Source organism: Aythya ferina (genome assembly GCF_964211825.1).
Source record: "Aythya ferina genome assembly, chromosome: 11".
NCBI lineage: Eukaryota > Metazoa > Chordata > Aves > Anseriformes > Anatidae > Aythya > Aythya ferina.
This window is the reverse complement of record NC_140307.1, coordinates 1,930,826-1,953,585: the sequence shown is the minus strand read 5'-3', so window position 1 is coordinate 1,953,585 and position 22,760 is coordinate 1,930,826. Positions and strand designations below refer to the sequence as shown.

General features: G+C 45.7%; 1 protein-coding gene and 1 long non-coding RNA gene across 2 annotated transcripts in view; both read left to right on the top strand.

The window, feature by feature from the left end:
• Window positions 1–13,107: 13,107 nt before the first annotated feature.
• Window positions 13,108–20,741, top strand: LOC311443011. Its single transcript, XR_014697028.1, has 4 exons — window positions 13,108–13,141; window positions 17,437–17,563; window positions 19,585–19,708; window positions 19,975–20,741. It is a non-coding gene; the product is annotated as an uncharacterized lncRNA (long non-coding RNA).
• Window positions 20,742–21,423: 682 nt separating this feature from the next.
• The window catches only part of SMAD3 (SMAD family member 3), a 73,156-nt gene continuing 71,819 nt past the window's right edge, over window positions 21,424–22,760 (top strand). The window contains exon 1 of the mRNA XM_084532832.1: window positions 21,424–21,855. Coding sequence (XP_084388958.1) covers window positions 21,650–21,855 — 206 coding nt within the window. The 5' untranslated portion in view covers window positions 21,424–21,649. The remainder of the gene's footprint in view (window positions 21,856–22,760) is intronic.

Here is a 22,760-nt window from a genome sequence, read left to right as displayed (position 1 = left end):
GAAACGTGGACTTGAGGACAGCACAAACCGAGACATTTATTTCACTCTCCTCCCGCATGTCTGTCCACACAACACGTAAATATGCAAGAAGTCTGGTTTCCAGCCACCACCGGCCGAATAAAGACACAGCCACGAGACAGAGGAGAGACAGGGAGATATGCTCACGCTGCTCTTGGAGCTGCTGAGGCTAATTTTAAGTTTATCAGCCTTGACAAAGTTCTTTTGAAGACTGACCCAGGAGAGAAAAGCTAAGTGTGCAGCTGTGCAGAGGCCATGCACAAGGATCGCTCGTCTCCCTGGTTCCCGCAGCCTTCAGCTTCGTAAACTGGAGATTACTGCAGCAGCCACAGAAGGGAAACTCGAGATAGACCCAAGGCTGGTGGGTCTCCCAGATTAAGGTCACTTGTTTCGTAAATCATTTATTTCTACAGTCAGCTCTTTACAGCCAAGTGTCTGGGAGTTGCCGCATAAATATTCAGAGACAGAGGAGCAGGAAAATACATTCCCCAGGAAGCAAAGACAGCCCCTGTTATGCCAGACATGTGACACATAGCTGTTTAGGTTTACAACAGTTTTCATCCTTTTATTTTATTTAACTGAGCAGTACCAGAAGTCCAAGTCTGGCAGGTGACTTTGAAATCCATTTGAAATGATGGAGGCACTTAGAACTGCAGCAAGCAGTGCTCGAAAAGAAGCATCACCCCATGCTTCAAAGGCAAAGAGCAGGACCTTACAGTGGGAAACAGCAGGAGACCCCTTGCACATCCATAAGCAGTCTACTCATGGACAGATGCATAACACTGTACATCCCTGATGCTTTCCTTTAGTGTCAATGTGGTGCAGAGGGACGTGGTTGTGGCACTAGGGGACCTCGTTTAGTGTGATGGGACTTGGTAGGTCAGCTTGATGGTTGGACTTGATCCAGAAGGCCTTTTCCAATCTAAATGATTCTATAATTCTTTTGGGAAGCCTCAGAGAAGAAAAAATATTTTAAAAAATGTCTATACAACCCAGCTGAAAAGAAAGCTAGTGCTCCAAAACTGCTCCCACTGCAGCAGGTGGGAGTTCTGCCATTTTCCATGCGCATGACCTGGGCTGTTGTGGATGGAGGTGGAACAGAGCTGCTCCAATCTCTAGCAGAAGAAAACAAATGGGCTGCTAGTGACCTCCAGCCAGTGTCACTGCTTTGCTGATTGAGAAGCTGCATCCAAAAGGCCATCCTAGGGTGATTCTGAGTGCAGATTGACATTCCCACCATTTGTGCACGGCTGCTACTCATCTCATGCCAGATGCAGCCAACCCACTGTCCCCAGCATACACGACCATGGCCAGAGGCAAACCCCAGCACCATGCTGCAAAGCTCGAGCCACAGCTGGGGGGCTGTGATGGAAGGGCTCAGTGAGTGGTGTTTAGCAGGTTGCTGGAGAGCTGTTCCCAAAGCTCCTTCCCCAAAGAGAGCCTTCCCCAAAGCTCCGTGGGGCTCCCTGCTGGCGTCCCAGGAATGGGGACACGAGTGCAGACAAACACAGCAGCTTCTGCCCAGGTTTGTGGTAGCTCTGAGAACAGGAAACTCTCTAGACAATTGTTCGAAGAGGTGTGGGCAGGGAACCAGTGGTGGGCAGAGACTGAAAAGCAAGAAATCTTTTCCACCTCAAAGTGACCCCTACCCTTTTTGTTGCACACAAGGTATCCAGCTTATCTCTGACTTGAACTGTGCTTCTTTTTCACAGGAAGACTAATTTTATCAAAATCAAGTACTCAAATGGTGATGAAATCAAGTGCTCACAAGGTAGGTAGTGCCACTAAGAAGGGATGCTCACTGAGTGTATTTGAACATAACGTGCCCTTGTATTACGATGTTATCTTCTACCCTATGACTGCAAGATTTTCCTGGTAGGAGTCCTGTCTCTTTCCATGTACAAACTTGCTTAGTGAACCATTATTCAACCTCTTGTTCTTCCTGGTTGTGCAACGTGTGGCCCCATGCCTTATTTACTGCACATTATTCAAATCCTCTTATGAAGACAGAATTATTCATTTCCTTATGAGCTCTCATAGGGCACTGATGACACGCATTATTTTAATGGCAATAATTTATTTTTCACCGTTCCCCTGTGAGATGTGGGGGTGGTATTATTCTTGGTTTATAGATGACATGTGAGGCAGAGAGAAATCAAGTTCAAAAGCACTCACCAATTCTGGTTTGGGACACGATGTGTCTGAGATTGTAGTTCCCTGTAGCGCTGCAGCCCCTCGAAGCCTGGCTGACCTCAGATCCAGCTGGGAGTCAGGAAATGGGCAAATAAAGGATGTAAATTTAGTGGCCATCTGGGAATATTGTAAAGTGTCTTCCCTAAAACTGCCCAACAGTTCTGTTGAAGAGACAAGGATTGTACATGCACTTTTCCAGGTCAGTTTTCAGCTGCATTAACTGGTTCTTTCTCTAATTTCCTCCTTAATTCACCATATGCTTCCCACCTTCTGCAAGAAATGGAGCAGGGGCCCATCCGGCCACAGCCTCCATCACCTTTCAGTCCTAACTAACCCCCAGGCAGGGTCTTGCCTGTGTGCTGATTGAAACTGAGTGGAAATCCAGGACGTGGCTCTGTAATTCATAATAAATGGGTTGGTGGGGTCACAGACAGATCAACAGGTCTGTGTCTTCTCTGGTTCCTTCCACAACTCCTACTCCTTTCCATTTCTAGTCTCTCTCCCCACTCTCCTTCTGCATGTATCTCTTGCCCCATCCCCTAACGTGGCTGTTCCCAGTTTCATTGCCCTCACTTTTATCCTCCAGGATTGCTGCAGAGGAAAGGCCAAGGAGCTACTGTAAAAGAGGTAAAATAACCTATTTCAGTCTGCCCTCCCTTCAGAAGTGGCTGAAATTTGTCAGTTGATTTAATTTAAATCGAAAGAGCGAACAAAACCTCATGGCAAAGTGGACCATGGCAAGGCCTTTGGCATGAAAACAAGCCAAGTGAGGAAAGTTTGGCAAAGATTTCAGCAAGCCTTAGCATCAAGGCAGAGCTGCAGCATCTGCTGTAATAGCCGTGTTTTACTCAAGACGGGTGCAGTGAGCTCATAGTGTTTTGCAACTAAAGAAAGTGAGACGAGACAGTGATATTAAAGGCATTAAATCATTAAAGATTGCAGAGGTGGCAATCTTTGGTTCAAAGAGTTTGCACGCTCTCGCGCTGCCAGGCAGAGATGGCTGGAGATAGGGCTGCATCCATCAGCAGGGGCACCACCAGACTGTGCGGTGGCTGTGCTGAGATTAACAGAGAGAAAGCTCGACCAAGCCTTTCTAGCTCTTTCTTTTCCTTTCTTCTGGGAAGAGAAGTACTTTATAAAAAAAAATAAAGACAATCACTCACGTGTATCATTTAAAAATAAATTGGCTTTAAAAGGGAAAGCACTTCTTTTGCACGTGCAAGACTGATTTGAGTCAGGGAGCCATGTGATATGAGCACTGAGCTAGGGGTTAGTAAAGGAAATGCAGAACAAGTTCTGTCTTGCAAAAGGCAAATAAAGTCAGGGATGAGAGTGCATCTATCTAAAATTTCTATCCGGTCAGTGGAGCTATACGAAGGGGGAAGAATTCCATTCAAGCACCTTCTATCTGGCTTATTCAGGAGACCCTTTCTGAAAGCAGTCCCAGGCACCAGGAAGAGGCAGGGCTGCTTCTTCCTTAGAGGCCTCATAGTGACCTACTTACTGCTTAACAGACTGCTGGCGATGCGCTTTGGCAGCGTGAGCTTACATTAACCAGAGATCAAGCAGGACACAAAATTCAGATGTGATAAGCAGGTGAGCAGTGTCTGGATTTATCAACACGAGTCTAAATTCATTACCAGCGCTCAAAGCAATGGCTCTCTTACTAGTAGCAGATACTAATCACAGATGTTCTTGATCCTGCAGGTTCCCAAAGGTGGAATAATCCATTCAAGGCTATTCTGTGCTCTCCTCTGGATATTAATACATGCTTTTTAGCCCAGCTTTGCGCTGGCTGTTCTGTTGCTTCTCATACAGTCGGGCATAAAGCTGGCATGAAATAAGCATCAGTACAACCCTTCCCCACGTATGTGCTTTGGGACAGGGAGCATCGGTGCCCAGCAGTTTTTAATTGCTGTGCTGTTAAGGAAATTTTCACGAGAGGATATATGCTGCTCATAAACTTTTCCTCTAGAAATTCTTCTGTTTAGAAAACTGAGTAACAACCATCCCTTAATATAATATATTTAAACATCATGACAAAAATCCTCTCCGGAGAATCTGACAACGCACTATTCCACCAACATTATAATGGATGGCTTTCTTCTTTTAAATGCCTTGCCATTAAAGTTTAACGAGCAATACTTACTTTCGTTCTAAACTTATTTTTCTCCTTGACAGATTGGATACTTAGTTTGGATTTGTTAACATAGCTAGTCATAAAAATGTCTGCTTCAAACAAACTGATAGATATTCTTTAGGAAATTGGGCTTTGATGCCTTATTTGATTTCCACAGCAAAATAAGTTCATATTTTCTTATTTGGACAAAATGAACATGAAGTACTATGCAGAACAAGCTAATAAGCTCATGCCCCTTATTATTTGCCTGGAGTTTAAGTTTATATCAAGCATAACAGATAGTGTAGCTCAGAACTGGTCCCCTAACTCGGGACCATACTTTTTATCAACAAGGGGGTTCATTTGTATTATTTCTGGTCTATATTCATATGTTTGTAGGACTTTCTATCTTCTAATCCTTTGATCTAAAAATATAGAGTGGCACAAGGAATAAGCAGAAATGAAGTTGCAATTAAGGCTCGCATCTTTACACAGAGGGTATCTGTGGCATCACACATCTTAACCAAGTGTCTGGTAATGTCCCTTGGACTATTTCGAGTTTTCACAGTTTTACATTGAATCTCACGGTATTGATATTTCTCTTAACCTTTCAGTTTCCTACTAAAAATGATTTATGTCCTTACATGTGGAACAGGAAGACTGAAAGTGTGAATTCTTATGCCTCAAGACAACACTTTTTTTTTAACCCACAAAACAGAAGAATCTGAAAGGAAGGAGAGGTGAGCCTGACTCATGAGTTTGTTACATTCAGTTCATCCTTCCGCTGATGTACTCAGACTCTCCTAGAGGTCTCTCTGTGATCTTGCCAAGCTCTGTGCTTCAAGAAGAAAACATTTGAGGACAATCTCCTTTACTCCCCTTAGTGCTGTGATACCTAATGGGTTAGTTTATTGTTAAGGGTTACAGGAGACAAACAAAGCAAGTGAATCAAACAATTGCAAGAATATTCCCTGGGGAAAAAAAAAAAAAAAGAAAAAAAGAAAAAGAAGAAAACTGCTGAGCAAGGAAATTCAGCATTGCTTTAGCATCATTTCCTTACAGCAGCTCATCTCCAAAGCTGCATTACAGCAGCTACTGATAAGCCTTTTCCTAACTCAGACAAGGACAGAAATTTGAAATTTGAAGACACTAAGATCCACTGGAAAAAAAAAAAAAAAAAAAAAAAAAAAAAAAAAAAGACCACAAATAGACAGTAGAAACCCATACTACATCGCAGCAAACATTTCCTAATTTACTGCAATGCCAGAAGATGATTCACCCCACTGTTCCTGTTGCATAATCTTCCCCGCAGCTCAGGAGAATGAAACTAGAAAACCAAAGATCTCACTGGGTTTTCAGTGACATTTATGTTTAGACTGAACTTTCAGCTAGGAAAGTGTGAGTTTTGCTCTGATAACAAAGAGAGGAACTGATAGAGTAAGGTGTTGTTTCAGAAGTGATAAACTACGGAGCGTACCAGATTGCGATCTCCCTTTGCCTGGTGCAAACCCCGAGCCAGACCACAGGCTTCATTCGCCCTTTGTCACTTTCACACAGGTCCCCTTGCAGTGACAACCTGTCCCATTCAGCCTGCCCAGTCCCCAGCCACCACACACCACAAAGTCCCTGTAAAATGTGCCTGCATCCCCCAGGGCTTGGTTATTGGGGTGGAAGGAACCGTGGGGACTCCCTGCTGAATATCTTCCAGCAGCAGCAGAAGGTCTGGAAAATCCAGATAGGACCAACACTTCCAAAAAGCACCAGGCTGGCTGCACACATGCAGGATCTCCCCAGCTTTCAAGGAGCCCTGGGTGTAAGCACAGTTGCCAAATTGCCTGCGTAAGGACCTGGGAAATTCTCCCCTTTGGTAGCCACTGGCAGCTGGGGGGAGCAGGGAGAAGGGGTGGTAGAAAATGGCAGGCAGCAAGGCTCACTGCCTCAGAGCCGCTTCTCCCTGTACAGGGAGCTACATGAGCCCAATCTACCTTTTTGTTCCTTAAAATAAAATCAACAGCTACTGAATTAGTGGGTACTGCACATCTTCAAGGGGATGTCAGGCTGAAGACATCCTTGTTAGGCCACGTTTGGCTGGGTTGGAGGCTGGGTGCCAGGCGTGTTTCTGTGCTGAACGCTGTTTCACAAGAGCCAGTGTGAGCAGCACACGATCCCTCCACACCTCAGCAGCTTTCTGCTCTCTGTTACACCACAGCAAACCTGGTTAGTTCCTCCTTCAGGGCAGCATTACCACAGGCAATGTAATTTCTTCCCCTCTCTGTTGAGAGCAGATAAATTTCCTTTATTCAGAGGAAAGAAAAAAAAAAAAGTTCAACATTCAGAGGGTGGCTTTGTCTTTTCACCGTCTCTGCTTCTGCGGGATTTCCACTGTTGCCTGATTTCACATCCCCTCCCTCAGGCCCATGTGCGGCATGGTTTAAATGAGCTGCCACTTCCCAATTTGCGGGGCAGATAAGAGATTTGTTGAGCGCTTGCCTCGAACAAACGCCCTTTTCAGCAGGGACGGGCGCTCTTCGGCACAGCCCCAGCCCTGCAGGTGCGCGGCGCTGACTCACGGGACGGAGCCGTCTCTTTCCTGCAGCAGGGAAATTCTCCTGCTGGCTCCTTGCCCCATGCTCTGCCCTCCCTCCTGGTCTGGACACGCCATCGGTGTCTGAGGCTGGGCCTGAACCATCCTGGGCCTGGCCTCCAGGTCCCTGGAGGAAGGGGGTGATCCCCAGGTGACAGCAGCAGCTGTCAGAGGCCGTGGGGAATCCCAAAACCAAAGAGGCCCCGGTGTTTGAAATCAAAAGGACGGGCAGAGGGCAACCTCAGTCAAACGGAGAACACTGCGAGCCCCGTGTGAATGTTGGTGACATGGAGGTTCCTCGCCTTTTGCCAGTGGAGGCCACAAGGCCAGCTGCCTGTGGGCTAGAGGAGGCTGCCTGAGTCGCCGCCTCGGATCACTTCTTTGTGCCACCATGGGATGCGAGCGGGGAGCTGGAGCGGGGCTTTTTCTCTCCGAGCTAGAGTGAAGCTGAAATGGGAGCAAATACCAAAAAGGGAACCAAAAGTCATCAACACAACCACGGCTGTGGCTAGAGAAGGGAAGATGGGGTTTCACAGCCTCTCTCCTCTCTCATGAGGACCGCATGCCAGGGGAAGGAGGGGTAAGCCAAGTTGCTCCCCACCCAGGCCCTCTCCGTGGCAAGGAGATGAGCCCTGCAGCGTGATTTCCTTGTCCTGCTACAGTCACTGCCCTCAGCAGCAATGTGGCCACACGGCAATGTCACTTTGCTTGGGGACAAAGAGCCCTGCCAGCAGGAGGAGACGTCAAGGGGTAGGTGCCTCCCGCATCCCTGAAGTAGTTGTGTTCAATGGAAAGTTATCCATGAGCAGTAAAGCAGAAAAAAAGAACAAACTGTGTGTGTTGGTGGAAATGCAGGTCTTAGCTGGTAGGCTGAGCAGGGAGATGAAAAGCTGGGGCTGTGATGGTGAAAATGACACTGAGAGAGCACACGGGGCTTACGGATCACTTGGAGGGCCTCACATGCAGGATATATCAGAAGAGGAAATACAGACGTGCACATATTTAAAGATACCTGTCAGCATAATTCATACAGTAAACAATTAATGTGTCATGCTCTTTACGCTGAGGAGGTTAAGAAGTGGAGCTTTCCCTTGCTCTGATGAGCAAGAGGGTGTCTCAGTTCACTCAGAGATACGAAGTTGTTTTGAAGCAACAGGAAGGCCCAAAAGGAAACTTTATAAATCGTAGATATTCTGCTTTGAAACTCTTGTGGAATTCTCAGGACCGGGCTGGAGGAAAATGTTTTCAGAACTGCCGAAGGACTGATACTTCTGGTGCCAAGTCTCAGTGTGAAACAAGTGTTTATGGCCAAGTTGTTAGATGGTGTCTATAGGGCTTCTCTTGCAAAGGCTGGCACCACCTTAACTGTAGTAACTGGCAGGAGCTGCTACAGCTCCGATGCTATCAGCCGTGGCTGCAGAAATGGGAAACAGCCGCTTGTTTGTTCCTCATTCTGATTCGGGAAGGGCATACGTACCTCCCATGGAGAACCCCTTCTTCCTCTTGTATCCTCCAATTTGTAATTTTTAATATCCTGTTTTAACTGGAAGTTAAGATTTTAGCTTCATAAGGCTGCCCATGTACTAAGAGTATGAAACTGAAGCACAGCATTGACTGCACATTAAGTTTAAGGACCAGCAAAACAAATACATGTTGAAGTATTCACTCAAATCCATTCTAATTCAGAGAAGAAATAAGAAGATATTTCAGTGTTTTGGTGAACAAATGCAGCTTAAAGCATACACTTAATTTATTTGCAAACTTTGGGCCTATCCTGCTCCAGAAGACTTATGAGATGTTCCCTTTACAGAAGATCTCTCAGAGATGTCTTCAAAGTCTAAAGTTATTATTCTACCTTAATTCATTACAGGCTAGACTTCACCACTTGAATTAATGCAAAACCATCCCTTCACACTGAGCTGAAAATAGCTAAAGGTAAAAATCCAATTTAACTCTTAACATGAAGAGAATGTTTGGCAGTATATGTTACCTGAGAGTGTAGGTTCTGCAGCACTTGTTTTCTCTTTTAACTGTGTTAGCTGCTGCAGCAGTCAGGCCTTTGACATGCATTGTTCACTGGAAATGAAATTGCACACTGTCATAACAGTCTATTAACAGCACTGAATTTCTGCAGAACTTTACCTCTTTTTCTAGAAGATAACATCTCTCTTTCCTTCCAAGGATAAAATAGCTTCCTTTCTTGCGAGCGTACATATAATGGTGCTATTGCTTGACAGGGATGTCAAGTTCTTTGATTATTAAGGAGAGGGGAAATGTCTTTGTTACACATTTCTGTTCTCCTTTTATCCTCTTCAGAGAGGCCCCCAGCTCAATATAAACAAAATAAAGCCAGGGTATCATTTAAAAACAAAACCATTTTGAAAACTCTTTGATCTCCTTGACTTCCTGTTAAATATACAATCGACTGTTTCTCTACATCCTCAACCACTAAAGATCTGATTTGCTCTGCAATTTATATTGTCTTTGGCACTACTCTAAATTAACATCGCATTGGCTGTAAAATCTCTTAAAGACAAAGGAATCCAGCCCCTCCTCAGCTTCACCTTTGCCTTTCCATGGCCTCTTCTTTGCAGCTCTGCCATCCACCTTTCAGTTTATGTACAAGGACATCAGGGCTGGTCTGGCTGTGTCGTTGAACTCTTATTTTCCAGCTCCCTATCAGTCCAACTCAGACTGTCATCCTCTTTCCCCCAGTCCAGTGAAAATCCCTTATACATGCTAGTCCTGGAAAAAAACTCAGGACCTCTTCATTCAGCATCTCTTTTCCACGTCCTTCTCTATCTACACAGTTTTGTTATTTCTTCCCTGAGAAGCTTCTCCTGCCTTGCTCCACCAGGTCACCCTGTTGACTTTGGTCTTCTCCTTTGCCACAGCAACCTTCTCCTCCGTTCCTTCCCAAGGCTTGTGTCATGCTTGGATGGGGGGAATATTATTGCTCAGCCCTCCCCATGCATCCCTGCCAGCCGTGCACGACCTTCCCTTGTCCTCTTCTTTCTGCTCACCTCTGACATGTCACGTAGCTCAGCTGCATCTCAGCCCTGCCCTTCTTCCTTTTCAGAGTTTAAGTTTACTAGGCTCCTCACGATGCCATTTCACTTCTCCCTCAATCAGCTTTATGCCTTTGTCCTCGCTCCATTGTAATTTGAACAATTGTCTTCTTTTATTTAGTCATTTATTGAGGTGGGTAGAATGGGTGGATGGCAATGAGACAGCTGGCTGTCAGCTTTCTGTTCCTTAAGGTTATCTCTAAACTGCCCAGTGCTCATCAGCTCTGGTGCATTAATGACTCAGGCAACATATATTAATTATTTGGGCTGAGAAGGGAGTTATATCTGATATAGATGAATAGATGGTAAGGTATTTAGGTCTTACTGTATTTGTGCAAAGCACTGCACATAATCTATCGAGTTATACAAGTAGCAACAGGAAGTCTAATCCTATATACTGGCAAACTGTTGACTTGGTGTCTTCCAGATTTAATTACATTGAAGAAAAACAAAACATTGCAGCTTTAAGGACTAACTGCTCCATTAAGCGTAACACTTTAAGCAAGAGAAATGTTCACACACAATGGAAAGACACATAATGTTGTTCCATGCACAAATAAGATAAATTGTTCTCTAGCTTTAGTGACAGCAGAGACAAAAGGCTCTGTCTCCCACATCGCAGCAGCAACATCTGGGTGGCTGCCTTCGAATTTCTCCCCTTACTTGAGGCCTCTCCGTGTTCAAACAGCAGAAGAAAGAGCATTGTTTCATGTACCTCAGGTAGCACCATCAGCACAGGCCTGGAGCAGGCTGTGGGAGCATGATGGATGCAAGTTATGACATGACAGTGCAAAAGTGGGAATTGGGTTTGCATGCATCATGGGGAGATTTGCTGTCAGAATAATAAATCTTGTGGGGCTTTGAGTGGCTGATCAGAGAATTATTTTGCAACTTGCTTGGTTTTCATTCTCGTCTCAGAGGTATTTTAGAATATGAAGCCAGTATTCCATAAAATAAAGGGCCCAGAATATCAAAACAAATTGCTATGTACCACAGTCTCTCAACCTACTGCATACCATGCAAATGCAAAGCAAAACGCAGAGCAAAGGCCAAATTCTCAGCTCAACTAAATGCATTCAAATCCCACTTTGCAGTGCAGCAGCTTTGTGTTCATCCTGTCTTCCAGAGGTCTCATAACCCCAGTAGCAATGGCCCTTTTTAGGATTCCTCCCCCATGAAAGCACAAGCAAACGGTGAAGAAATGACACTGATACTGGGCCTTCTTCCTTGCTCGCAGCACCCATACAGCCACCTCCTCTTTGCTCCCCAGCTCCCATTTTATAGCCAGTGGGAACTGTTGACACTTGGCTGCATAAAACCTTGTGTTCCACACAGTGTCAGGCTCCAGACCCAAGAGATTTTCAGGTTACAACTTAATAATTTTTGAGGAAAATTCAGAACTAATATATAGTTCTGATAAACTATACCTCTTTGTACTCTTTAATTTCAAATTTATTTTCTAGTATGCCCTCCTTTCTTTCAGAAATAGTGCATGTCTTTGGAAATGGCTGGTTCTGTGAACCTCTGTACCCTTGATTTGTCATTATCCCATCTGGTCAGGAAGAGTGGTGGTACAGGAGACGAGTGAACTGTTTCCCATTTACTGCATCAGCTTCACTAGCAGGAAGGTCAGCCAAGAAGACAGCCCCTATAGACCAGAGCACAGATATGGGCCCATTTTCTAAGCATATGCTTAATGTAACTGCATTTAATGTTCTTTAAATATATGGAACAGTGAAATTTCCACCCAAAGTGATTGCTACTAATATTTGCTATGCTTTCTTTTTGTAAAGATACTCATGCTTTCTGTAGTTTGTCTACTTGGCTAAAGTTTAAGCATTCTGGGTTTAGGCCATAACAAATACAATTTATGCAGTATTATAAATGGTACTGAGGTATATATGCACTTTTCTATGTGAAAATGAGAAATTTATATGAGAAGCTGAGGAATCAATGGGCTTTTAATAACTGAGCTACGCACTCTGTCTTTTTTAGCCCAGGGGTCTTCAAACTCTTTACAAAGCCCGAATTCTTGCCTGTATTGGGTTTTGGATCAGCTCCCCCCAAAAATAAAGAAGCCAATTCTCTTTTATCCAGCTCTTTCTTTGCACTGTAGGCGTAAATTTCATTTGACTTTCTCTACACAGGGAGCTGCAAACAACTCTGGTGCCTTTGGGGTAGGCGGGGAAAAGAAGTATGGTTGATTCTAAATAAAAGTTACTTGTCAGATCAACCTTGATAGCAGAAATAATGAGGCCGATCACATGAGAATATATATTCAGGGTTTAGTTTAATCATCGTTCCGTATCAGCTGCACTGATCCAGTTCCGCGTGACTAAGTGAAATAAATGTTAGGTAACTGAAATTATCCCCAGCTTCCTTACTTTTCATTCTTCCCTCCAATACCCAAAGCACTTGTTTCACTGACTTTAAAATAGGAATAGCTGTAAGGGACACGAGTATATCTTTAAGAGGCATAAGTGTTGACAGGTAAGGAGAGGACAGAATTTTCATGATGAGGTGTTTGAGTTAAGCTATGGAAGAGATTTCTAAAGGCAAAAAATATAATAAGTTCATCAAAATCATACGCCTTTAAAAATCTCTGTCAAGGCTGTGTTAACTTTCATTAACTTCCATTATCTTCACAGGAACTCTCTGAGTGCTGAAGCATGTGATTTTCAGGTCTACTCCCAGCTCCACTGGGGGAAAAAGACTGTCAATATTGAAAAAATTGCTCTCTGATACATTATAAAAAGCCATATACATGGTGATGTGGCATCTTCTTTTAAAAAAACATATCCTAAAACCTTGTATCAAAACCAACAAGCAGCCTTATATAGGCAGCTTTGGGCTTTGAAATCTTGATACAGATCCAACTTTTGCTGGTAAGCTCATCCAAAAAGAACAAATAGATAGCGTAGTGTTATGATAAAGTAGCATTTGAGGTTTCTTTAATTTGTTTAGTATCTCAGGTAAACTTCTAATTAATTGCATTTGTTCTATGGCTGTGGCTTCCTCTGCAGTGTTCCCACCTCTCCTGAGTTTATTGCAGGCCTCACACAGGTGATGCTACTTATTGCCCTTAGCTTCTGGAAACATATAATTGCATCAGAAGATCAGCCCTCCTTTTGTTTTGTCTCTCATGGTGGATGAGAAAAGGTAAGAAACATGAACCCTTTGAGATGGATGAAAATGGAAAGCAGGAAAAAGGAGACAGCATTATTATTTAAATTTAATTGCTGCAATTTTAAGCCTACTTCATGATATGGTGGGGTCTTGACTTGGGAGTTTTGAATGCTTGAGTTGGTAATTCTGCCTTTAGCATCCATATGAAGTATTATGCTGTATACTTAAACTGATTTGGTTTAGCTTTAATTTAGGGCAGTCTGCCCAGATTGCTTTCCCTGCTCCTGACAGACTTGGCAATGCTTTAGCAGAGCCCTGAGAGCATTTCAGCCTCACCAGCAAAGGGCCCTCACACAAAGCACTTTATTTCTCCCAGAACAAATAAACAAGGAGTAAACATCCCTCCTCACACGCACAGAGCAGGAGCGTGATTCTCTTCTCCTTCTGTGTGATTCATATAACCAAAGCAGGGCTTGAGCTTTACGAAAATGTTATGAAAAGGCAAAGCTACATTTTTTGCAATAGGGAGCAACCAGAAGACCAAAGAAAACTAAACCCAAAAGTTTTTTTATATGCACAGCTTGCGGGCTTGTTCCAGCTCAGCTGTGTCTGAGGACCACCACACTAATGTGTCTGTGCTCTCTAAAGCCTAGTGAGATCCCCAGCAGAAGACAAGAGCAGGCAGATGCAGTGATCTGATTTTTATTTATTTGATCCTGAAGAATGCACTTTCTCTGGTTACACGTTAAGTTTGTCAGGAGGTAAAATCAACACTTGGGATTCTACATGGAGCTTGAGATGTTGTTCCACAAAGCATGGCTATACAAAGCTTCTCCTGTAAATCTGCAAGTTGTTTTTCTTATCTAAGTAAGCAATGTACAAATATTAGCATATTATTCATGGGCAAATAATTCTACGCCATTCCTTTCTGCTGCTCCCTGAAAGAGGATTCTTGATTCCGTTGGGAATGATGGTCTCCTGTGGGGCCTCAACTGCATTTCAGGTCAAAAGAATTTAAAAAAATAAAATAAAAAGGCAATGGCACTTCTTAATTAAGTAAACCTCAAAAATTGAAAAAGTAAGTAGCCTTTAACTGCTGGTTTTAATGTAGAGGAGCCACCACATAAAAACCACTGGCTGAACTCTATGGTAATTGGAATAAGTGAACTCCCACTTGACTTTGGTGAGGCAGGGCTGAGATCCAAGGCATTTGTCCTCTGGTGTTCATGCGTATGTCACCAGCAGCCTCAAGCCCTGCCCAGGTTCAGCACGAAGGCTGCAGCAGGCAGATGGTGGCTGAGCTGTGCAGTTTGAAGCTGGTTGGGGATCTTCCTGCAGTGTGGAAGCTCGGTTCCAGCACGCTGCTTTGGGTGGCTTGCGCTACCAAAGTCTCCAGCACAGTAGTGGTGTTTACCTCCTGGAAAAAAATATGTATATAAAAAAATATTTTTAATTAAAATGTTCCTTGAGGATTCCTCTTGTGTGCAGCAAGTAGAAATGTATTCCTCCAGAAAGTGCATTCTGCCCTTAGAGGATTCAACATGCCAGCAGTGGTGGACAAGAGGCCATTGCAAGTGGAACATGTGAAAACAGGGGCCTATTCATAAAAATAATATAAATATATTGACTTGTTAAAAGCCTGTGCTCAGGATCTTTTTTTAAAGTTCAGCTGGATACAAAATGCCCACTTCAAAAGCCAAAATGAAGACTTTAACAGATGTGCCCTGGCAAAGAAAAGGGTGTAGACACAGCAAGGAATTCAGAAGGGACAGACAGTCATATATGGGCATAGGAAAAGAATCTCAAACGAAATGCTTGTGGCTGGGAGCTCAAGTTTTCGTGTTACCTGTAGCGAGCCTCTGGGCTTGGGACTTTGGGGCCTGGCCCATGCCTTTCTTTTTTGTGTGCAGCTATTTTACTGGAGCTTTTTGCACCATTTTATTTACACAGACGCCCATCACTCCTGCAACCGGAGTAGGGGAAATGTTTTACAGGGATCAGTTTCCCTAAAACTGAGGACTTGGATCTTATTTGGAATGACTTTTCTTTTTTAAGTAAGAAACTTCAGGTTGCAAGATGTGGAGCAGGCTGGTGTTTGCGTGCGTGCAGCCTCTCGAGGGCCAGCCTGGCAGCAGCTATTGGTATGCAAAGTCTCGGCAGCGCTGAGCGTTTGCAGGTGCTGGCTCCTCGCAGAGCTGGGTGTTGAAAATCCCCCACTCCGTGCTGTCAGGATATCTGCGCGGCCGAGTGGATGTCTATTCTAGTAGACAGTTTTATCGCCGGGTTAATTGGAAGCATATTAATTTGAGGCTGTTAACACGTTTCTAAAGATTAGATCAGGCTTTATCCAAGTGATTGTGGTTCGACTGAGGGCTCAGCCTCAGGAGGCCTCTGTGTCCCTGCCTGCACCTCTCCTCTGTACTACATTGACTGCCACCTCCTGTCCCTTACTGAGCACACGCAAACCATGTGAAGAATTGTAGAATATCCCGACTTGGAAAGGACCTCCAAGGATCATTGAGTCTGGCTCCTGAGAGTTACCATCCTAGGTATTTTAAGATTTCAAAGTCAAGCCTCCAATGACCAAGGGAAAACAGGATTAAAAGTGCCCATAGAGCCTCAGTACTCCTTGTGTATGTTCCTTAGCACACTGTTTTTACTCTCATGGGCACATTTTATTTTTCCAAATGTCTCCCCTCTCACGCACAGTGTGTTCCTTGTTTCCTCAGTGGGTACTGAGCTAGTATTTTGTCCTGTCCTCCCTATTCAATGTCTGGGCCTCTTATCTTATTTACGGTACACTTTCCAATCTTCTGATGAAACAATTGTCCGTCTCTCTGCTGGCTTGCATATGGTAGTAATCTGTTGCCTCTGAGCGCTCTACAGACATCAGGGGGTACTCAGCCAGCAACGTTATTAGACTGTGGTGACAAATGGGGCTAGACCTCCAGAGACAGCAAGTTGAAATATAAAGGTTTTTAACAGCCTGTAGGTTCCTACAGATTGCTTTCAGTGGGACTTGGGTCTCTAAACACCATAGAGGATTTGGACCCTGGCCATTTTCAAACCTGTGCTAGACGTGTGGTTCTTTAAGGAGGTTTGTAGGGACCCCAAGCACCAGGACGTCCCGCTTTACTGGAGCAGAGCTCTCAGCAGCTTCCCGTGCAGCTGTGTGCCCGGCTGCAGACCTACCCCAGGGGAGCAACCAGGCCTCCACAGGGGGAGGCACTCGCAAAAAACACGCACAGTTTTGCTTGAAGTTGTCCCGTATCACATGGGAATGCTGTGACAGAGAGGGGTAAACTCCAGTTTCCTAGGAGAGTTGTTGCCTGCCCTTTCTCTTCTCTAATCTCCTGTCACTGTCATCAAGCACCACAAAATGGCTGAGGTTGAAAGGGACCTCTGGGGGTCATCTGGTCCAAAACACTTTTTGAGCAGAGATGCGTAGAGAGGGTGTCCAGGACTGTGTTCAGGTGGCAAACGTCTCTTCCAGTCTGTAAAACAAATAATGTGGAGATCACATAGGCAATATAACTAGATGCCTTCAGTTCATCTTCAGAGTAGCTCTGCTTGATGTCCTGGGTGGGGTGAGGACCCAGCAGAGGCCAGTTGTCATGTAAGGCAGAGGCAGAGAAGGCTTGGAGGCTAGGATTGGCTCACTGGGGAGATCAACTCCAGGTCAGAAGTGTCTACACAGATAATTGCCAAAAATTAGGAGAGTATATTAGAAGAAAAATTGCCCTGGACATGCTCCTACCTTGTCTTCTTTCCTTAGGCCAGAGGTACTGTCACGGTCACAGACAGGATTCTGGCTTAACTAGACCTTTGGTCAGAGGTTGTTGTGTGACTTTTATACTACAGAGCCTCTTGGAACATGCAGAGAATTAACTTGTGTGCATTAAGTATTATGAATTTTCAACAAAGCAACTTTTTTGTTGGATGTGTGTACTTTTTCTCATATGTAGAAGAGAATAATTGCTGCACCCTGAAAGGATTTGTCTGAGCAGTGTCTCACAGAGCTGAAGTTAACTCTGAAGACATTAACTTTGAATGACCTTGCTTTTTTTTTTGTGACTCACCCCAAAAGTTATTTTCCTGTAGGTTTGTTCTGAGTGATTAAGAAGATAGGTTTGCTTGCATATAAATGCTGCTCTACATATATATATATTACCTTAACCAAGGAAAGCTCCCACACTTTCCCTTGTTTATGAATATTATGTGTGACATAGATAGAAAGTTAAATGTCATAGCACCTATTTACAATGTATGAATATAACCTAATTTAAAACTCTCTCCTCATTTTCTCAGCTGCCTGTCTCACCCTTCAGTGCCGCTGCAACTTGCGTAACGTGGAACAAATGGAGCTGAGGAGGTCACGGCCCTCCAAGCAGCTCCAGGAAATCCTTATCTGCTGTGAACCTCACGGGTTTGGCCACCTGCTTCTCAGCTGTCCTGGTCAGTGCCATTGTAAAATTTCCTTCCACAAATAGGTAGTGCCCACGTAGGAAATTATACTTAATATCTGAGCGAGTGAGAGAGAGAGATGGGGGCAGTACAGTAAAAGCTGGTTCTCAACCACTCCCTGATTTTCAAACTAGCCACAATTACATGTTAAGACAGCCTGGGAGCTGTTTCAGCAGGCACCAGGCTCCCCAAAGAGCTGTCTGTTGGCTGCATGTAGCCAGAGAACAGCAGGCTCTGGCCACGCTTCCTCCAGCCTGCTTGTTCCAGCAGGCCCCTGCACAAGGGTGTCGGGGAGGGCGCTGATGGAGCTGGCTTCGTGTCTGCCCAAATATCCCTCGTTCCCTTCTCACTGCTTGAAGGATATAAAGGGAATGTAGAGCAAAGCACAGAAGCGATTCTTCAGTCTCAGAAGCTGTTAAAGTATTTCTAATAAAAGTGCAGATGCGTGTGTGTGAGCTTCAGAGGACACCTTGTTTTTCCTGCTAATTTTATGTTGTTCCTGAATCAAAGCCCAATTTTCCTTTGTGAAAGTAAATGCTAAATCCTGCTTCTAGTTATTGATTGATCCTATGAATGAGCACGGTATGTGAGGATTATTTTTAGTAAGTGTTAAGGTGCTAGTACATTAGTAAATGACTAAGAAATGTAAGATAGCCATTAAGGGTATGTTCCTTTTTGTCAGGTGGATGTAACACGGAGGGCTGGGTTTTCTCATGTTATTGCAGACAATATTACATCCTTACTTTTCAGTAAGAGCGAACTGCAATAAGTTAAGTCCCTGAACCTGTGCTACATCACAAAGATGATTTTTGAAAAGGAAAGTAAAATATATATCAAAAATGAATGGATAGACTTATCCAGCCCAGAGGTGGCTTCAAAAATGTCAGATGTGGTAAACCAGAGAACAGATCCAGACCATGCAAAATTGGGCCAGTCCTGCTTTTTTCTGCCTGATAACTTCTACACTATGATAGTGTCCAAAACTCTCCGAAATAAAGGATGACTGTCTAGGGGTTCAGGAAGTCTTATTTTCATAGAACCGTTCACTCTGACAGATAACCCCAGCAGGCATACAAGTCATTCCATAAAATGTAACATCCCTAATCTCAAAAATTACTTCTACACCTTGAAACCAAAAGTCTATTTGTTTTTACTAGTCTTCACAGTGCTGCTGTGGCCTGAAGGTTAGATCAGTGATTTAGCTGCCTACGCTTCATTTGTGATGCTGTAAGCAAAGTGAGACCCAATTTGGTTTAGCGTTTAGTTAATTCTATTCACCCTTTTGCCACTAAATCACTGTACAAGTGTGAGCAAACCACTCAGCTCTTCCTCTCCTTCCCCTTATTCAAATTTACCCAGTTGATCACTTGTGATATGACTGTAATGGACTGAAGATTAGCCCATGAATATGTACAGAAAATTCTGGAAGCCATGCTGAACTGAGGCCACAGCATGAATTCTGAGTGTAGAGACGAGATCTGAGTATTACTACAAGCCTTCTGGCTGAAAAAAGTATGGAACGGTTGCCATGATTTTCTAGCCAGAGTGGCTAGAAAGTGATGGATACGGTCACCAGCAGAAATGTGCATTAAGGTTTTCCTGGCATAGCATTGACTTGACAAGCTTGAGGCAGGGCCTTCAGGCTTAGTTGTCTTCTGGGCTTCTTTCAGTTGCAAAATGTGCTGGTCTAGGAACTAGGAAGGCAGAAAATGATGACTTTAAATAATCATGATTTTAGATGTGGTGAAGTTTATACCTCTTTAAAAAAAAAAAAAAGTAGAACACAATTATTAAATACTTGGTTCACATGTTCAGTTATTCTCTACAGTTGTGGGAACTTTTTCTTTTTAAAATGAAAGCTCAGATTAGTTCATCTCCAGCTACCAGGAACTAGGCCTTTTCTGAAAAACATAAATGCACGGCAAGTCAATGAAACTAGCAACAGTCAGTAATCTGTGCATCCTGCTTTTAGAGCAACTGGTGTTAATTCTTTTTTTTCTGCATTGTTTTAGAAGTACTGAGGAACTACTTCCTCAAATGATGTTGGGATCGTCTACAGGGGCTCCACATCTCTGTACTTCAGTCATCTCAAAGCAGCCAAAAACTGGGTCAGGGCAATGATCCAAAATTTTAGTGGTGAGCCTCCAAAATTCAAGACACTCGGGGAATGTGTGTTGGGGAATAATATGAGAATTCTGGAAAAAATAGGGAGGGAGTATTTAATTTGTACCCAATACTGATATTTCAAAATTTGGTAGTCAGTTTGGAACAAAACATGCTGTTTGTTTTAAATCCCTGTGAAAGCCGAGCCAGTTGCCTTTGAGCCTCAGACGCTGTCTGAACCCATAGGTTTCTAACTTGCCACAAGGCAATCCATACGGTTGGCTGCTTCAAATCCGCAGGCACGGGAAGTTTTTGGATGCCGGCTTTCGAGGAGTCTCCCCACTGGGTTGCACTGGAACCTGGAATATGAGAATGTGGGTTGGCAAGGACCTGTGCGTCTGGGAGCTGCCGAGCAGCCCCGGAGGCTTCCCAAATTCAGCTCCCCATCATCCCGTCTGGTAGGATGGAGGAAGCTGGGAAGCCTCTCTCAGGCTGAAACCTCAGAATTTGGGAGCCAGGCCCCCTGAAACTTTCACCCCTGTGTTCCTGGGCAGCTGTTGTGGGGAGCTGCGAGGCAGCTGGAGCACAGAAAGATGAACCAGCCTCGATGGAGGCACCTGGTGGCTCTGCAGGTGGCCCCCAGCCTCCTTGCTGCTTGCCAGGCTGCTCAGCACCATTTTGGGGTGATTTATCACAGCATTGGACCACTGAAGAGCTAAGATTTGTATTCACACAGGCTCCCTTTCAGCGTGAGGGGGTGATGCTGGAGACTGGGGAGTGTGACAGCCCAGTCTGCCCAGTTATGGGAAGTGAGGAACTGGAAATTTACCTGGATGTCATCCGGAGTTAGTCAAAACCGAAGCATCTCTACAAAACACCTAGATCTGAACAAACTGCCATTCTCTGACAAAAATGTTCCGTCTGAGAATTTCTGACCAGGTCTGGTGGTAAACATCTCCAGGATGTCATTTGTGCCTGATACAGGGCAAAAATTATTCGGGTACCTGGAGTCCAGGGTGGGAGGATGAGGGAATGGAACAGTAAATTAAAGGGGTTGAAACAGAAACTGCTGATTGTCCGAGCCTGACTGGCCAAGTTGTGCTCAGCTATCTGTGTGGAAACACTTTTTTTTTCTTTTTTTTTTCTTTTTTTTTTTCCACAAAGAAAACAGCCACCTCAGGGGCCACATCCATCGTGCCCTGCCTGAGGGTCCCCTTGCTGAGGGGGAACTCGTTTTTTTTTGTGTTTATTTTCACTGCCTTCCCCTCGGTGGGATCTCTCCAAGGGTTTATGGCCGGGCTGACCCTCCCTGCCAGCCCACAGCCCTGAGGGCGATCCCACACCGCGGGGCTGCCTCAGGGAGGGTCTCAACATTACAGAGAGGCCAAGAGCAGAGGGGGCGGCCGGGTGGAGCCCGTGGGGGTCTCCTGGTGTATGGTGAGGCAGCTCCTGAAGGAATGGTGGAAGCTGAGGGGGCTGAAGGCCGAGGGAGGGAGCCCGGTGGCGATGGAGGTGGGGGGGGAGCGGAGTTCCCGGCGGGCCGGCCGCCTCCCCGCCCTCCCTCGGCGGCGTGAGTGAGCGTGTTTGGGAGGGAAGGAGGGGGTGGAAGCCGGGCCGGGGCGGCCAGCAGGCAATTTGCATGAGAGACAGACTGGGAATGAGCTGGAGTGGGCGCCTCTCCGCGCACACAGAGCGGGGCAGGAGGAGGACGAGGAGGAGGAGGAGGAGAGGGGGGAGGAGGGAGCTGCCGCCGCCGCCGCCGCCGGGGAGAGGCGGCGAAGTCCGGGCAAAGTTTGGTGCCGCGGGCCCCGGGTGTTGAAAGCAGCTCCGAGCAGGGAGGAGAGGGGCCGGGACGAACCGAGCCGGGCTCCCGGGGCCGGGCTTTGTGCTGCCGGCGGCCCAGCGGGGCCTGCGCGGCGTGGAGAGGAGAGGAGCGGAGCAGGGGGGCGGCGGGGCGCTGCCGGGCGAGCCAGCATGTCCTCCATCCTGCCGTTCACCCCTCCCATCGTCAAGCGGCTCCTGGGCTGGAAGAAAGGGGAGCAGAACGGGCAGGAGGAGAAATGGTGCGAGAAGGCGGTGAAGAGCCTGGTGAAGAAGCTGAAGAAGACGGGGCAGCTGGACGAGCTGGAGAAGGCGATCACCACGCAGAACATCAACACCAAGTGCATCACCATCCCCAGGTAAAAAAAAAAAAAAAAAAAGGAGGGGGCAGAGCACGGAGATGGGCACCCGGGGTCTCAGGGGATCCCCCCTCCAAGGCCTGAGAGGGGGTCCCGGGGCCCTGCAGCCCCCCCCCCCGGCGCCGCCTTGGGGCCGCTTCTTCCCCGCGGGCTCTATGGATAGTGAAAAAAGGGGGGAAAAAAAAGAAAAAAAAACAGGCTGCAGAACGGGATTGCTGTCTAGTAACGAGATGGGAAGAAAGTGAGAGGGGAATGTAGGGGGGGAAATATGTCTCCGGCCGAGATTCCACAAAAAAAAAAAAAAAAAAAGTTGGAAGCGCTGTGGGCAACAGCTCCGCTTCTTGGGGGTGCTCTCCTTGTCAGGGAGTTTCGGCGTGTTCCCTAGTGCTGTTACAGCGAGGTTTGGTTGTGATAAACGTATCGGGGATAGGGGTTTGTTTGGGTTGCCCGCCTGCTTCCACGTTGGCTGGGCAGACACCGCTCCCAAGGGCGCCTCGGAGCTGTGCGGGTGCTCCCAGGGCACTTCCAATTGGGAACGCAAAGGGCAGAGCTGAGGGGATTGTCTGGAGTCCAAAAGCCATGTGGGGGTGAACACTGAGCATAACCGACTCCTTTAATGCTGTTTTTGTGCTAGCACAAACTTTATTTTTAGCCTGGATCCCGAGATCGGTCCGTGAGACCATTATAAATCATAAAGGCTGTGTGTGTGAGGCTCCCATCGAAGCAGGATTTCCCGAGAAACTTTCAAATCGCTGGCCACGAGCAGCGTTTTATTGCTGCAGATCTGTTGCTTTCTGCGAGCCCGGCCAGATGCCTGCCGAGGCTGTTGCTGGTGGTTGTTTGGGGGGTACTTTTTTGTGTGTGTGTGTGTTGTTTTCAACAAAGGCCAAAGTTCATCGCAAATA